This window comes from Dipodomys spectabilis, unplaced genomic scaffold (genome assembly GCF_019054845.1).
Source record: "Dipodomys spectabilis isolate Male_0828 unplaced genomic scaffold, ASM1905484v1 ptg000069l, whole genome shotgun sequence".
NCBI classification, from domain to species: domain Eukaryota; kingdom Metazoa; phylum Chordata; class Mammalia; order Rodentia; family Heteromyidae; genus Dipodomys; species Dipodomys spectabilis.
Window position 1 is genome coordinate 14,900,130 of NW_024870746.1, and position 17,742 is coordinate 14,917,871.

General features: G+C 42.7%; 1 protein-coding gene across 2 annotated transcripts in view; it reads right to left on the reverse strand.

Annotated features, from left to right (window-relative positions):
- Tgfb2 (transforming growth factor beta 2) overlaps window positions 1–13,152 on the reverse strand; it is an 80,900-nt gene extending 67,748 nt beyond the window's left edge. For both annotated transcript variants that reach the window (XM_042681886.1, XM_042681885.1), the window contains exon 1: window positions 12,665–13,152. In XM_042681886.1, the coding sequence (XP_042537820.1) occupies window positions 12,665–13,013 (349 nt within the window). In that variant the 5' untranslated portion in view covers window positions 13,014–13,152. The remainder of the gene's footprint in view (window positions 1–12,664) is intronic.
- Between the last annotated feature and the right edge of the window lie 4,590 nt (window positions 13,153–17,742).

The following is a 17,742-nucleotide window of genomic DNA, read 5'->3' on the forward strand; positions in this document are numbered from 1 at the left end:
TGGGGGTGGAAGGGAACGGAGTGGGGGGGGGGGGGTGGATTTAAGTCCTTTTCCTGGGAAACAGCACCTTCTTCAGGCCAGTGTATGTTGTGGTACACTCTATGATCCAGCAATTGCATTCCTGGGCATTTATTCAAAAGATTACAGACCTGGTTATAGTAAAGCCACCAGCACAACCATGTTTATTGCAGCACTATTCACCATAGCCAAGGTATGGAATCAGCCCAGATGCCCCTCAATGGATGAATGAATCAAGAAAAAGTGGTATATGTACACAATGGAATTTTACTCATCCATTAGAAAAAATGATATTGTACTTTTTGTAAAGAGATAGAAAGACTTAAAAATTACATTAAGTGAAGTAAGTCAGACCCAGAGAGACAGAGGATCCATGTTTTACCCTATATGTGGAAGCTAGAGTTATCTTATAGACTTACATTGGGTGGAATGAAGTGTACACAAACACATTAACCAAAGTATGGTATATTCAAGGGAAAATTAACTGTAATCTCTTAGAAAAGCAAAGTCAAGGTTCAACAAAATAAACACCAGGAAATGGGTACTTGAAAGGGGTAGGATGGGTCAAGGGGAAAGGGAAGGATAAATAAAGAGGAGAAATGGAGAGAATGCAATCAAGAATTCAGTGTGTATCCTACAAAATTAAGAGTGAGGGAAGGGATGGGTAGAGGAGGGATGTATAAGAATTTTGAAAGGGGTGACTATGGGTCATACAGTTCATGAGACAGAAATAGTGCTATAATTAAAAATTATGCATAAGTGATTTCTTTTCCTTGTTCTTCTTTTTTCAAATTTTTAAAATTATTATAAAGCTGATATACAGAGGGGTTACAGTTACATAAGTCAGGTAAAGAGTAATTTTTTTTGGACAATGAGGTGACTTCTAATATAATTAAACAACTATAATGTGAACCCTAAAAGTACCAGGTTTTATTTTTTAAACTGTAATGACACAGTTAAGAAACAAACCAATTACAACCAATGAGGTTATTTTTCTTGACCCACTGGTTGGATTGCTTTTGGTCAAGTGAAGTTTTGTATAAAATGGTTGATGATGCCAAGCACCTATAGTTCACACTTATAATTCTAGTTCTTCAGGAGGCTGCGTTCTGAGGATTGTGGTTTGAAGCCAGCCCAGGTAGGAACGTCCAGACAGGAAGGTCCATGAGAATCTTATCTCCAGTTAACTACCAAAAGGAAAGGGAGCTGTGTCTCAAAGAGTAGAGCACTACCATTATGCATAAAAGCTCAAGAACAGTGCCAGGCCCTGAGCTCAAGCCCCAGGACCAGCACTGAAAAAGAGGGGAAAAAAAGAAAGGTTATAGAAATTATAAGTCACAAAGATCTGGATCAGTGGTTCTCAAACTTTACCATACAAAAGAATTTCTTCCCAAACCTTTGTCTCCACCATTATCTAGATTTTTCTTTTAAGGTGGGCTCTAGAAACCTTGCACCTGTCTAAGAATGTCATATGATCCTCACACAGGTGATTTTTTTAAAAATCTAGAAACAATGAATAATGTTTACTGCCATTAAAAATTCTCAATAAGATTCGGGTCAAATTAGCTCCTAACCCAATCTTCCCTACCTCTTCACACAGACATGTAATTTACTGCTCTTGTGACTATAACTCTATAAATGAATACTGTCATTTTCTCCCAATGGGGAATTATAATGAATTTCTACTCTTTTTAGAGAATTACCATAACTGCTATTGAGAAGGGAAAACTGGTCCAAATATATAATGATCTAGGATCAGCTTGCCTTAAGACCTTTCTAGAATCTGAGTGCTTGGACAAAGAATTTATGAAACTAGATGTAATTTTATGCATACTATTCATTACTGATGGTGATACTTTTCTGACAGTGAAATTCTTTTGAAATGTTTCTAACACAAACTATCACACATCACCTCAATCCATAGAGAAGAAAAGTACAAGGTTAGTAGGAATAAAAAGTAGCAATTCATGGATCTAATCAGTGACAAGTCATTTAACAATCTAAGGCTTAATAGTACAAAGAGCTTCAAATGAGTGACCGAAGGACTTAATCAAACCAATGTGACTTAAAACACAATGAGTCAAGATGTCTCAGGTGGAAACAAAAGGCAGCAAACTAGTATTATGGAACTTAAAAGACATCTCTAAAGGTGAGACCATATAGCACCTCAGGCAATAGCTATTATTCAACTTTGGCTCTGTCTGGCCACTTCCAGGCAAAAGTTAGGATTTCACAAGGCCTTTCCTTTCTCTGTCTCTGTCCTTAACCTGCAGAGCCTGAATGCTAAAATGTGCCTGAATATAAAAGATTGGATAACAGAAAGCCTTTGGCCTAGCTCCTTGGTGGTCTAGTGGTGAGGAATCAGAAAATCCTAAGAGTTTTCCAAAGGGATAGTTCCTTCAGCAAATCTCCCTCTTCTGCGTTTAAACAAATGTCCTCTGTCTGTGATGAGTTCGTTTCCCTTCTAAAGTAGAACCAGAAAAATTAGTCACCTTTTTTTATGACTTTCTGAGCCAGCAGCTTAGCAACAAAAGTTCATTATAAAAGAACAGAAATTATTCTAGTGGTGTTGCTCTAATGTCAGAGCAGAAGTGAATAAAAAGGCAAGCCTGTGGACAAGGAAATAGTCATATAAACAAAAGAGCCCCCCCAAATGGAAGGAATCTGGAGTAGACAGAATAATCTGTTATAATCTTAGTCTATGCAGCACACATGAACAAATACCAAAGACACTGAAATGAATTCCAAACTTAAAAATTAAATGGTATTTCTCAGAATGTGCCTTCCCATTTTTGTTTTGAGAATAATAAATATTATGATGTTCCTAAAAATCCATACGAACTTCTTTTTCAGGTAGGAAGATTTGCAAAGAGTTCTTGACTTGTATCTTTCTCAGAACTTAACTCTGCATTCTTGTTCAGAAGATGAAGTAACAAATAAGGATCTTAAAACAGCCTAAAGTTATGAATGAATGGTTATCTGTAAACTAGCTTGTCAAGAGAGATGTGGTATTTGTCAGTGTGCTGTGGGTTAGAGAGAAAGCCAGACGAACAGAGCCAAGATCTAAATCACAGCACTTTCCTTTTCCTTTCATGAGCCTGGAAAGATGCTACAGAATTCTCTGAAACAAACAACTCCACAAGGCCACTCCTATTCTCAAATAGCTGCTCTGTGACATTTTTCAAAAAAAAATGTCATGTCTCTTCTCTAGGAATAACCTGCCTCTCAGTTACCAACCCAAAAGGGGCCAGGAAGGCCGCGGGGCAATAGGGACACTCTCTCCCTGGGAACTGAGATGTGTGGAACCGGCTAGTATGAGAGAAACCAGCTGCCTGCGGAGGGTTGGCAATGCATTCAAACTATTTTCAGAAGGTTTGGGCTTCACAACATCCAGAAAGCATTTTCCATCTGCCTTCAGTTTCTCAAGTCACTGTGGTTAAAGGAACATCTCAGCCAAACATTTCCAACTTATCAGGCATAACAAATGCAAGTGCTCATTTGAACAAATGAAGGGATGGTCCCAGTCCACACAGGATGGTTTTCTCAGCACCACAAAACTTTCCCTTCCTCTAAAGGACACCAAGTCTACTACCTCTTAGGCCAACGTTTTCTGATAGCAGTAAAATGTCCATAGGTTGTCCCAGGAAAACCCAGACTCTAAGAACTCACTGAGAGTGACTACCTTCCAGTGCTAACAGTGAACCAAGACCTTAGGATGGCTGCTTCACTCTGCTGTCAACACTCAGGTTTTCATTTCCTCTCCTCAAATCCTTAAGTGTGTTTCCTGAACTGTCTGGCTCTTCCTCTCCTGGAACTTCCTCGTCATAGGTAAAGCCTGACAGCTCACTGCACCAAAGGTGAAGTTAACTGGAATCTACACAGCTTCTAGATAGGGCTTATCCTTGGATCCAAATGTCCTGATTCCTTCAAAACAGGGACTCCAATCTGGGCCCTTGTGGCTCAAGCCTTTAATCCTAACTACTCAAGACACAGAGATCTAAGGATCTATTTGAAACAAGCCTGGGCAGAAAAGTCCCTGTGAGACTCTTATCTCCAATGAACCACTCAGAAACAAGAAGTAGAGCTGTGGTTCAAAGTGGTAGAGTGCTAGCTTTGAACAAAAACAGCTCAGGGACAGTGTCTAGACCCTAAGTTCAAGCCCTACAAAAGAAAAAAAAATTACAAAAACTAACTAAAACAGAGACCCTGGCTGGGAATGTGACTCAGTGGAAGAGTGCTTGCCTAGCATGTATAAAGCCCTGGGTTTGATTCCTCAGTACCACATACACAGGAAAGGCCAGAAGTGGTACTGTGGCTCAAGCGGTAGAATGTTAGCCTTGAGCAAGAAAAGCTCAGGGACAGAGCCCAGGCTGTGAGTTCAAGCCCCAGGCCAGGCAAAACAAAATAAAAAAACAAAACAAGACAAAAAAACAGAGACACCCCCACACACACCGGGAGGGAGGGGGAGAGATGAGGGCCAGGGAATCTGTGAAGAGGGCTGGGAACAGGCCCACAAATGTCAGAAGCATTTGCTAGAATGCTTCTTCATTTTCTTATCTTTACAAATGAAGAAACTGAGGCCTAGTCATATGAAGGGGCCTCCACCCTGGCTACAAAGCCAATAACAACAGAGCCAAGACCTGATATCAGTGGGACAATTCTGGTAACTTGTGTTGAGAAAGCCAAGCTGCTAACCAAACCCAACCACTTCTTAACAGATGCCAAAGGCCTGTAAAAGGACTTCCTGTTATCCATGTTACCATTTCCCTTCCAGCCTCTGAGATATTTTAGGTGTCATTGCCTTTTGGGGTGCGATTTATATGATTCCAAAGTCCTTATTCATTGCACAAAACCATCCTGCCTCCCCAAATTACTCTCTGAAAAAGACAAGGGAAGTGCTTTTCATGAACATTTGTGAAGAAGAAAACAAGACAAACAAACAACAGCAACAAAAACTGGGGGAGGAAAAATACCAAAAGCAGAAACAGGTATGTTGGTTCACTCTTATCATCCCAGCTACCCAGGAGATGGAGGTTAAAAGAACCGGAGTTCAAGGCCAGCCCAGGCAAAGTTAGTAGGACTCTATCTCAAAAACAAAAATATAAACCAAAAGAGTTTGAGTATAGCTCAAGTGTTTAACTGTTTACCCAGCATTAAAAAGATCCTAGGTTCAATATTCAACATTGCAAATATTTAAAAACTACAACCAGAGTCCTGATAAATCTCAATTTTTATATCAAGCATAGATAGATATAAAAGTTGAGTATGTTGGGAACAAGAAAAAAGATCCAAGCTTTGTGCAGGACTTCCATAGTACCTATCAGGTACATTTGCTGTGCCATTACAATGAGCAGATCATGCCTGCATCTCCTTGTGGGGACACTTAGAACCCACTGAACCTTTGGGTGGTTCAGTCCTATTCTATAGAGAATGTTCATTCACTTGTCAAACATGGACTGAGCAAAGACAAAGTATATTTTGTAGAACTATAGAGAAGTTAGACTTGATGCTTGCTCTAAGGATATTTATACACCAAGGAAGAAGGCAGCCCAGAATACAATAACACAAGAAAGAGGCAAAGACACACATCAAGATAGTAAGAGTTTAGAGGAAAATCTAATTAAATATGACTACAAAAATTGAGCCTCCATTCAAAACCCAGAAGTGGAGCTATGGCTCAAATGGTAGAGCACTAGCCTTGAGCACAAAGAGGCTAAGGGACAGTGCCCAAGCCCTGAGTTCAAGCCCCACAACTGACAAAAGAAAGACAGAAAGAAGGAAAGAAAGAAAGAGGGAGGGTAGGAGGGAAGGAAAGGAGGGAGGGAAGGAGGGAGGGAAGGAGGAAGGAAAGAAGGAAGGAAAGAAGGAAGGAAGGAAGGAAGGAAGGAAGGAAGGAAGGAAGGAAGGAAGGAAGGAAGGAAGGAAGGAAGGAAGGAAGGAAGGAAGGGAAAGAAAGAAAATTGGAGTCACTCAAGGAGGTGGTTTCTTTCTAAGTCTAGAAGAATGTTGAAAGCACCCAGGCCCAGAGTTCAAGCCTCATGACTGGCAAAAATAAAAGAAAAGGATTTATCACCCACTAAAAGAAACAGAAGAAACAAAGGCTCCACCTTATACAAATAAATGTCCCATTTGGGTGAAGGCCAAGATGAAGTGGCAAGAATATGGCTTTCACAAAATGCTGAAATAAATATGGGGGGGGGGTAACAATGCTCAATGGGAAATAGTCTCATGTAACTGTAAACCCTCTGTACAGTATCTTTACAATAAAAATACAAAAAAGGGAAAAGAATATGTCTTTCAGGTAGGAATTTAATAAAATGAGGAACTACATGAGAGAGAAGACTCAGACTTTGAAAGGTTTTAGATGTTATCCAAGAAAGTTCAACCTCAGACTACTAAATCTCAAGGTCTTCTTATATGGTAGATTTCCAGTTTTGCCATTCTCCATGCCCTGCCCATGAGAGGCAAAAGCCACCTAGAGAATCCTGAGCAAGGGAACCAGACCTATTGAGTAGAACATGCAAAGAACAGAATGAGATCCCAAGACCTCCTCGGCTCCTGGGAATGGCCCCTAAGGCATCACTCTGAATTATGTTTCAATTTCTCTTAACCGCAGGTCCTCTTTTATGATCTAGTGGGATGTGGGAGTCAACTAGAGTGATAGTGTTTCTTTAGTGGTACCTGTCACGGATCCTTCACAATCCCAGGAAGCAGGTGCCCCAGGAAAGAAACTGTAGCCCTTTACACTAACAGCCTGCCATCTTGCACAAATGTAGGAGTGTAACCCACAGGGCCATGCTTAAGTATTTGCCCAACAAAAAGCTGGTCATTCAGCCAAGGTAAAAGGCCAGAAGACAACAGAGATTGTGAGGCAGATTGAAGGTATGTGTATGTAAGGTCAAGGCCATCCAGCCAAGGCAGAGAGCAATGTGGAGGAAAAAGCTGTGGAGCCAAACACTCACTCTGGCTATGAGAGGCTAAAAAAGAAACAAAACAACCACCTACCCAAAGCAGCTGATGATTACAGCAAGATGCAGATGTCTTCTAAACGAATGGCAGAAGCAAACCTTTCAGTCTAAACAAACCCATCAAAGAATCCCCAACGTGTTATTAAATGTAAAATAAAATACCTGCAGAATACTGAATTCCAATGTGAAAAAACTATCTTTGTTTTTTAAAATTGTTTTAAGTGCACCATATGTTTTCAAAATGACAATGGAAACATTTGTTTATCTCAGGCAGAGCCACATTTCATCAAGCTGCCGGGAATCTGGGAAGTGGAATACACCCTTAAGCAGAAGACCTGCCTAAGCAGAGCCAGCACATATGGTAAACTGAAATCCTCTCTCCAGGATCCCGCCAGGATGGGAAATGCACCAAGACAGCTGAAAGGGCTACCTTCAGAGAGTCATGCTTGCTGTCCTTAACCTACAGTGGCAGGGGGGAAGCAGTTCAATTGCAGTGAAGGTCAGGTTCTCCATTCTATTTGTCAGAGCTTTCTAAGAGAGGCAGCCCAAAGTGTGTTGTAATCTCTGGGTGAAGGCCTAGCAGTGTGTGACCTTCTTGATTCTCACCCAGATTTGATGTGGGTTCAACAGTGAGTCATGAGTTCTTCATTCCCATCTCTGTTTCCTCTAGGAACACGGATCTGTCATCCTTTCATATCTTTATAGGGAAGCTGATGGAGGAGGTTACATCAGTGGGTCTGCACCAGGGAGAAGTCACTATTCACGAGGTGCAGCGCCTGTGTGTGGTGCTGGATCACTGGGGGACACAGGAAGCTCCACCCTCTTTCAGCTGGAGTCTCTTCAGGAGACAGATGAGGCTGATGGGCTTCACTTGGCAGCAAGCACTAACTGGTTCAGTTTGAAGCTATATATTTCCTTTGAGGGTTTCCCTCTAGTATGAAAAGCAAAAAATAAAAAATAAAAAAGGGAGATCCTGAAGGGAGAGAATGTGGCCAAAGTAAATGTGACCACAACTAGGCACTAGAGGTAGGATGAGCTCCGAGGTAATAGAGAGATTGGTCTGTTGTATATGAAAACTCAATCATTTTAGAAGTCAACTAACTCTGTTTTTGATATCTCTTTTCCACATTTACTGTTTCTGTCTATGCCCTTTCTATTTCTTACACTCTCACAAAGCTATCATCTATTTTTAAGCTACAAAATAAAAATTGTACAGAAAGCACTACTATTGCATCCTACTCATATTTCTTTCCATTTGGAAACTGGTCCAATAGACCAGCAATTTGTATGCAGAAAGCCATATTCATGAATAGAATACTAAGGCACGTTTCTCAAACCATAATGTCATTGCTAGTCATTTGAAACCCCACAAATTCACTTGGAAAATCATAGAGGAAATACAAAAGGAGATTGCAGTGATAATTATCATTGTATGGTATTAAATGTTTAGCATTCGTGTGAAAGTTATAAGGAAAACCTCATGGTGATTTTCCAGGCTGTATATTTAATCTATCTCATTTGATATGATAGAATAAACCAACGTAACTATTCACTATCTTTGCCTGCCTAGATTAGGGATTCCACTCTTTATTAATTCACACTGCTTATTTTATTTTACTTGAAAGGAAAATCCAAGATAATTCTTCATTTCCTTTTCCTGTATGCTGGCTAATATCACTGCTGCTGACTGAAGCCCCTAATGAAAGGGCCAACATCATTAACTGACACTAACTGAATGAAAAATTCATTAAGGTCACAAGAATAGTCTATATAGACCATACTAAATCATCCATACTATATTTAAAGAATTGAACTTTCTGATTATCCTCCTAACATTTTCATTCTAATATCATTTGACCATAAAGATATTTAAATCTTTATTAGATATTAAATCTAAATTTAAATATTTAAATATCTTAAAATGACACTGCTAAGAGATTTCATCTACCCAAGATAACTACCAAGATACCAGCACTCTTCACAAGGGGCATTATTGACATTTGGGGTTGGATAATTCTTTGGTAAAATTGGTACATGGGAAGGAGGAGGGCTATTCTAAACACACCTAAAATGGATAGAAACATTCCTGGCTTCCACCCAAAGAAGGCCAGTAGAATCATTCCCCTTCTAGTCCTAATAGCCAAAAATGTTTGCCGACCCTGTCAACTGTCCTAGTGGAGGTGATGGGGTGGGGTAAAAGGGAGGAAAGTATAGCATAAACTCACTGTAATTAGAACTACACTACATGCCAACTGTGTTGTAGAGAAAAGGGGTGAGGAACACAAGTATGGTGGAATACACCTGTAATCCCAGTACTCAGGAGATGGAGGCAGTCTGAACATACACAATGAGAAAGATCTAAAAAAGAAAAATCAAGATTGGGGATGTGACCCAGTATTAGCATTGTTTGCCTAGAATATGCAAGGCTCTGGGTTCAATCCCTAGCACTGCCAAGGAGAAGAATGAAAACATTTTTTAACTGTCCTCAGCTTTATAGGCTTTAAATTTCAATTATTTAGATTCTTCCTATAAAGTTGTTCTCTCTGAATTTCTAAAACCTTGTGCAGTTTAAGTCAATGTGTCTTGAAATTCAACTGTTCAAAGTCCACTAATTCCCATTGGGCAAACTATTGGGAAACATCACTAGAACTCCACTTTGAGCCTTAAACTAACAGCATGTGAAAAGATCAATATGAATAAATTCAAAACTAATCAGACCCCCTCTTTAAATGTTGACACAGTATTATTTATATCCCATAAATACATTCTTGACTAAAATTCATACTAGGAGCTTGGCACCTGGCCAGTTCTATTCATATTTACAGTATTTATATAGCACATTTGGCCAAGGATAATATTTAAGACAAAATATGCCTGAGGGCATATACAATATCTCTATACTTTTATTTTTAAATCTCCACATTGCTAAAAATATTTAGTCTGAACTTTATAAAATGTCCCCAGAAAGGGCTATCAGCAATTGGTAATGATATATAGCTCATTGAGTATAATTAGAGCATATTTGTAATACTTGAGCTAAAGCCACTCCCTGAACACTAATAAGTTGGTGGTTTAAAAAAAAATGAACCACTGATCTTTCCCATGCCTTCATCTCTGGAGCTTATGACCCTGGCCTAATTCACTGTAAGAAATGACAAGGCATGCAAGCTACTTCCCTGTACCCAAATCGGTGAGTCCTGAGTTCAAAGTTAGGCAGTCTCTCATAAGGGTTAATAACAATAGAAATCCAGGTTGCACTTTCAATTTGCTTTCAAAAATATGGTGGGGTGAATTTGTTTTTCTTCCCCTCACCCCTTATTTTGAAAGAGTCCACTAAATTCCAGTACAATTAGAAAGTGCTGAGAAATCAGTTAGCCTAGTTTCTATAAACTTCTGCATAGTCTTTACATTGTTGTATGGAATCTACTATTAATAAAGCTCTCTGTTCCCAAGCTTCCACACTAAACACTGGCTTCCTGGAGTGCCTATCAACAACTGAGTGTATATATTTTTATTCTAGGCTTATCAGAGGTTTTAATTTACTCTGATCCACACTCTGATCTTAGATGCCATCCTTTGAAATCTTACTAATAGTGTGGGGAAGTTTTCCAATTTGTTCATAATACCAATGCCAGGTCTCAGCTTATCTTCCTCTTTCAAACTGAGAATGAGGAATGAATGCCTTTGAGAGTGATTTTCTCCTTCCTATACAATAATGAGATCAGACCTCCCTGTGTTGCCAACACCCTGGCAATCTACTTGATCTTTTGCACGCAACCATTAAAGGATGCTATTCAGGTCCTGCATAACATACCTGCCTGTCTGTCCAAATATCAACAGAACCCATGCGCACGCTAGAGAAAGCCAAGTGATTCAACTCTCCTTGTTCAGCCTCAATGGTTTTGGCCTAATTACAATGAGCTTCTTTCCTAATATTTCCTTGGCTCTAGTCCACATAGAAAACTTGACTTCTGGAAGAGCGGTGGAGAATAACTGGGTGGGAGTGCACTTAACCAAGGACTATTCTGAATAATGCCATAATTACAGTGATAAAATCATCCTTCTGGCCAGGATTCCGTACATCCACAGTGCCATTGGACAAAAAGAAGAGACAATACAGCAAAAGAAAGGTGGCCAGAAAAACTGGGGTTAGTTAGGCACATGGGCCCACATTCCTCGGCCATCAGGCACAAGACATGGCAAGTCACATAGCTACGACTTGTCAAACTAAAAATAAATATTAAAAAAGAAAAGCACCACCCTGCAATTAAAACCTCTAGGCTAAAATTACCAAGATGGCTGTATTATCTATTTAGGTAAGTCACAGAGACTTCACAAAAGCAGCCAGCAAGTATATAGGGCATGGGAAGGGGAGGAGAGAAACAGGCAGCCAATGAAAAGTTTAAGACATAGGACTTGGAATACACAACTGTTGAAGCAGATTTTATTTTTTTTTCTTTTAGTTCTTCCTGGTATTTAACCCTCTCAGGTATTACTGGATACTGCTGCTGCCGATTCTTTTATTATTATTATTAAGAACTGTGAAATAATTCTACACTGTCCATCTTCCTTCGCCCTCCCTCTCCTTAAAAGAACTCCACAATAAATCATTTCACTCCCATGGCTACTGTAAGGCCAGCTGGTTTTTGAGGACACAGACTCAGGAGCCAGAAACAACAACAATGACAATAACCATAATTTAAAAATCAGCTGTCTTTCCTCTTTCACATATAAGAAGGTACTGAGGTCCCGGCAGAAAGTTAAGGAAGGGATAGAAATGCAAACTCAAAGTTGAAAAGGATGAATAACATAGTGGAAGGGAGAGGGGAGATCGTTGTTTTTTTTTTTTTTTAAAGAAGGCAGCTTTAGGTGGATTCTAAGAAGTATAACTTGAAGTAATGAAACCTTAAACTTGGTCAGCACGGAGGTTGTAATGGAGATGATGTTAAAGGGGGAAAGTGGTTATAAGAGCTTGCCTTGGGGGAACATAATCACCTACCAAGGCAACAGATATACCCAGGATTGATTTTTTTTTCCTCCAGCGGGGGACTCCAACCAGGCTTTGATGGGCTGTGATGCTGATGCCTTTAGGGGGTGAGAGACAATAGGGAAGGTTTGGGGAATCCAGCTGATAGGTCTGCAAGAGAAAGGGGGCCTTTTGGAGAAACTGGTTTGGGATTACTTTTTAACCCTTTATGCAGCAGTTCAATGCACCTCGAGAGAAAGAGGCAAAGAAAACCAGGGACCTAAGATTTCCTACTTTAACTGCCCTTGGGTTTTAATACAGGAGGACAGACTGCAAGTTGCATAAGACTGTCAGGGAAGAGTCAATGCGGGGACCGGGGTGGAGCGGGGGGGGGGGGGGGGGGGGGGCACCTTTCAAAGGACTGGAGGTTGGGGGAAGGGAGATGGAAAAAAAAAAGAAAAGAAAAAGTGGGCTTTTTCAAAGGCTGGCAGTCTCCAGCACATGACTGGAAAAGAAGTGGATGGGGAGGACTGGGAAAGGAGTGAACTGGGACCAGGAGAGGGAAGGGTGACCCCACCCCACCCTACCCCCCCCAGCGTGCGCGCGCATACACACACACACACACACACACACACACACACACACCTTCCTCACGGTTCTGAGAGTTTCCACCGGCTAGCCCCCGGGGGTGGTAGTGATAAACGGTACTTACTTTCCGAGGGAAAGTAGGAGGGCGGCATGTCTATTTTGTACACCTCCTTGGCGTAGTACTCCTCCTCGCTCCTCTCGCGCTCGCAGGCGGCTGCCCTCCGGCTGGCCTTCTCCTGGAGCAAGTCCCTGGTACTGTTGTAGATGGAAATCACCTCCGGGGGAACCTCCTCGGGCTCGGGATAGTCTTCCGGAGGGCTGGTGAGCTTCAGCTTGCTCAGGATCTGCCCGCGGATCGCCTCGATCCTCTTACGCATGAATTGGTCCATATCGAGTGTGCTGCAGGTAGACAGGCTGAGCGCCACCGTGACCAGATGCAGCAGCAGAAAAGCGCTCAGCACACAGTAATGCATGGTTTTGGGGGGGTTATTGTTGGGTTGTTGTTGTTGTTGTTTGAAAAGTTTTTTTAAGTTAAAAAAAAGAGAACTACTGATCAGGTAGAGTTGTTTTTCATAGGAAACGTTTCAAACAATCAAGAGTCGATGCCCAATAGGAAAAAAAATGTATCTTTGAATTCCTTTTTAAAAAAAAACACCAAAAATAAAAACCCACCAAACCCACGCAGGTCGTTCCACGAGTGAGCAGAGGTGGGATGGGCAGGGCAAGTCTGCACTGTGGGGAGTTCGGAGTTTGTTTCCCCCCCTCCCCGGAACGATGAGATGCGGAGAGAGAGAGGGGGGAAAAAAACCAAACAGGCGAGGAGCGACCTATTAGGCAGAAATAAATTTCAGAGGAAGAATGGGAGTTCAGTGTGTCAGTCTCCGATGCGGAGTGGCGGATCTGAACTCTCGGCTCCTCAAGCCAAAAACCAAGAGATGGAAAAAGGTCTCCGGGGCTGGCAGCTGGCGAAATGACAGGAGGGGACGCGGATGCAGCAGACCCAGGCTGCAATTTATATATTTAAAGGAGTGGAGAGGTTCGGCCCTGCCTTCCACTGGCGGCGCAGAGAGCTGGAACCCAGGAGCGCACACGTGTGTGTCTGAGTGCGCGCGCGCGCGTGTGCGCGCCTTGGGGAGTGAGCCCGGCGCGCCCCGGGGAAGCGGATGCGCTCTGCTTGGCTTGGGCCAGGCGCTGCTGCGGACTCGGTCCCGTGCTGTTCGTGGAGCGGAGGTGGTGGGCGGGGGCCGGGGGGCGCTTAGGGTCGTCGGCGAGAATCCTGCGGCTTCGGTGGAGCCCTGAGCTGTGTGATCAACCCCACCCCGGGCCAGCGCGCACCCTGATCGGCTCGGCTACTCCACCGCCGCCGCCGCCGCCGCCGCCGCCGCTGTCACTGCCTGCGATCGTGTCCAGCCGCCAGCTCCCTCCTTCTGCGCCCTCCTTTCTCCTCTAGCTCCGAAAGGCGACCCGGCAACGGGCAAATGGATCGTTCAATCGTTGGGTGGACGCACTGACGGACGGAGGACGGACGGATGGATGGATGGGCTGCCGCGTTCACCCCTGCACACGGCAAAAGCCGCCCCTGGGAGGCGCGGCCGCGGGCGAGCTTTATTCCTCCCGGGGCTGCGTAGGGCTCCGCGGACCCCCACACCCTCTCCTGGCGTCCAGCCACCTGCACTTTTCTGGCTCAGGGGAGGTAGGCACTTGCTACTCTGAAATAGACCGTTTCTTTCTCCTCCTTACTGCGGCTTCTCCATTTGTTCCACAGTGGCCCCCTAGACCGTTATACGAGGGTCCCCACCCCTCTGCAGCCAGCCGGGGCGCCCCAGCTCTGCGCTCTCGCACTCTCTCTGTCTCTCTCTCTCCCTCTCCCTCTCCTTCCCTCTCTGCCTCTCCTTCCCTCTCTCTCTCTCCCTCTCCCCCCTCTCCCTCTCCCTCCTCTCCCTCTCCCTCTTCTCTCTCCCTCTCCCTCCTCTCTCCCTCCCTCTCTCTCTCTCTCTCTCTCTCTCTCTCTCTCTCTCTCTCTCCTGGAACTCTAGCTTTCTTTCGGGTCTGCAGGAGCTCCGCTGAGTGAACCTTCTGCTGCCAGCAGATAACATCACGATCTTGCAGGGAGGAGAGATTTATAAGTTCTCTCGGAACCACGTGTTTGCCTTCAACAAAGTGACGTGCTAGGATTACAGTCAGAAGTCCTCTGGTTACTTACACCGCGGGCTCACCCCAGCAGTAGGGGAGGGGGTGGAAATGCGGGCGACTTTGGGGGAGGGAGGAAATGGAGGGGGTGGGTGGGGTGCGCCTTGACAACAGGACTCCCTGTATTTACTTTCCATAGGCATTTTGCACTGGGCTGCTGAAAGACAAGCTGTCAAGCACTCCGTTTTTGCTTAGTGTGGCTCATTCACAGCCTTGCACATCGAATCCCTGCGTACATGCATGTGCGCGTGCACACACACACACACACACACACACACACACACACACGCCCCTATTTGAGGGAGCACCAGCAGACTCACCAGCCCTGAGACTTTCAAGTTAAGATCCTTTTCAATTTGAGATTCCTAATCTACCCTCCTCTTTCCACCCCCCCCCCCCCCCCCCCCCCCCCCCCCGTTTTCTGGGATTCCATGCCAGGCTACTATCACCTTGAAGCCTATTTTACTAGTGTGTTTACAAATCTAGCCCTCCAGTTGATTTGTGACCTGGAGAAAAACAGCCTTAATATTTTTTTACCTAAAGAGTAAGTTACATCTGCTGTACTGTTTTGAATTTGCTACCCAAGCCACTTTTTTGTTTGGCTGCTGACTCTTCGCCACCTTCCTAGACCAGACATTATCAACCAACTTCATTCTTTCCACAGCATACATCCAGGAAACTAGAATTTTCAGTGCTTGATGTCTGTTACTACACTACTCATAACTTGACATTTTCTACTTCAATCTAGTCCAAATTAGAGGAATACAAGAATAACTCTTGCCACTGGTTCAGTTTTCCCCCTTTCTTTGACTTTACCTTTAGTCAAAGTCAACATTTTAATTTTAGCATGACTCTGTGGCCTTACTGACTAGACAGATGATTTAAACTGGAAAATGTGTTTGAGTTTTTCCCCAAATTCTAGACCTCTATATTATTCTCTACTTCAGATACTTTCTTACTTCGACAAATTCTTTGTGAAAAGTCAAGACTTTTGGAATTTACACTCTCAATGTATAGAGAGCCTATATTATTCATAAACAGGCCTGAATAAATAACAATAAACATACACTACACTCAAATGAACTGTATTATTGTTACACAGACAGGGAGACTGAGGTGAAGTTGACAGTATTGTTCAGACCATGGTAGGTAGCAGACCTGGACTGTGCACTCAGCACGTACTGTCTGAGAACACATTGGTCTCCAACACAGATAAACAGGGTTCTGAGGTCAAGTAGGTCTGGAGATGCTGTGGGGGAGTCTACTGACCTTTTATAGCCCATGATTCCCATCACCACATTAAAAGGTGCTGCAAACCCTGAAAGAAACCTTTAACTCTTCTATTATTTTCTGAACTTTCTGGAACATGGGCTTTTACCCCCAGTAAACTCCCATGGTAAATCTCTGGGATAAATATAACTTAATTTTGTATGATGCTGAAAATGATGTGTAAATCAGAACCCTCCTTCCTGGAAGTCTGCTTCACACTTAGGCAATTCAGTGAAGACAACCAGCTATCATCCCAAGAGCCTCAAAACATAATCAATCAAGAGCTATTGTCAGGCTAGTCATGTTATCAAGTCAAGTCATCCCTGTGAGTTCTACACACTGTTAATCTAACAATATGGAGAAGAGAGGGAAAGAATGTTAGATTCCTATGCCTAAGGCAATTACAGGACAGAGCAAACACTACAAACTAGAGCTACTATGTGCTGATGTCGCTTTAGAATATGACTAGTTTTCCTGAGTGAGCTGCCAGAATATTCTGCTGACCATGTACAAAAAGCTTTCCCTCAAAACAGTGAGCATCTCACTCTTAACAGCATAGACTATTTTGGTGATCAAGACACAGATGCACCTTAGGCTTCTTACATGGATTCAGATTAGCAACAAAAGTCCACCTATATTACATCTAAGATCCTATCTTAAATACCTAAAAGCTGACAATGGTTCCCTCTTCCCAACCCACATCCCACCACTTTTGTTCAAAACAGCTTGCTCTACACTTACCTTTTATTCAATACCCCTTAGACCTAAGGCCCTTGACCTATCATAAGAGGTAGCCTTAATTTCCCTAGAGCCAAAAAAGATCAGAGAAGGGTTTGGTGAAATCTGGTGAGGGCACAAAGTGGCCTGAGTACAGCAGGAGAGTGGCCTTCCACCTGGCAGGCGAGCTCTTTCAGGATAGAGCAGGTAAGACTGCAAGAACTGTCTGCATGGCTGGCATAAGTGAATCTTGTCTTCTGATGAATAACTCTCATAAGGCCTTGCCATGGTCATATTGAAGAGGCAAATCTGTCACTAAGTTTATTAAAACTGTATATGTTAGAGACTCTGCACAAACTACATGGAGAGGGGGAAATGAACAACGTACACCAGCCTGGCCACAAGAGTATAGTGGTTAAAGGGCTTTTGTGATCAGACACTTGTTAGTTTCTTCTTCTGTGCAATGGGAACATTTAGATAGTACCAACCACATAAGATGACTGCCAGGATTAAATCACACAAAGTACAGAACATAGTGCTGTAAACCCTGGTACTCAGCTTGTGCTCATTAAATGCTACCTATAATTACTTTATCATCCCTCCTCTTCATTTCTTCAGGGAATCTGAAATAAAACATACTTGACCCTATTACACAGACATGAAATGCAAAGCCAGGGAAAAACCCCAAAAGAGTTTGCATCATGGGAACCAGGTCTAGTGGCACATGTCTTCAATCTCAGAAGTCAGCAGGCTGAGGCAGAAGGTTCATCAGTTCAGACCCTGTCTCACAAACAAAAAACAAGCAAAAATAAATAAATAAAGGAAAATAAACTATATTTCATGGTTATGTCACCTAGCAATTTCTGTGGGTAAGTATTCTTTATTTTAAACATTATGGCATTTTGCCATAATCCAGTGCATCAGTGGATGAATGAGACAAGAAAATACACTTTTGGTGAAAGAACACTAAATGAACATTCAAATATAGTTTAAAAAAATCCAACATTAAACTCTTGTTTATCACCC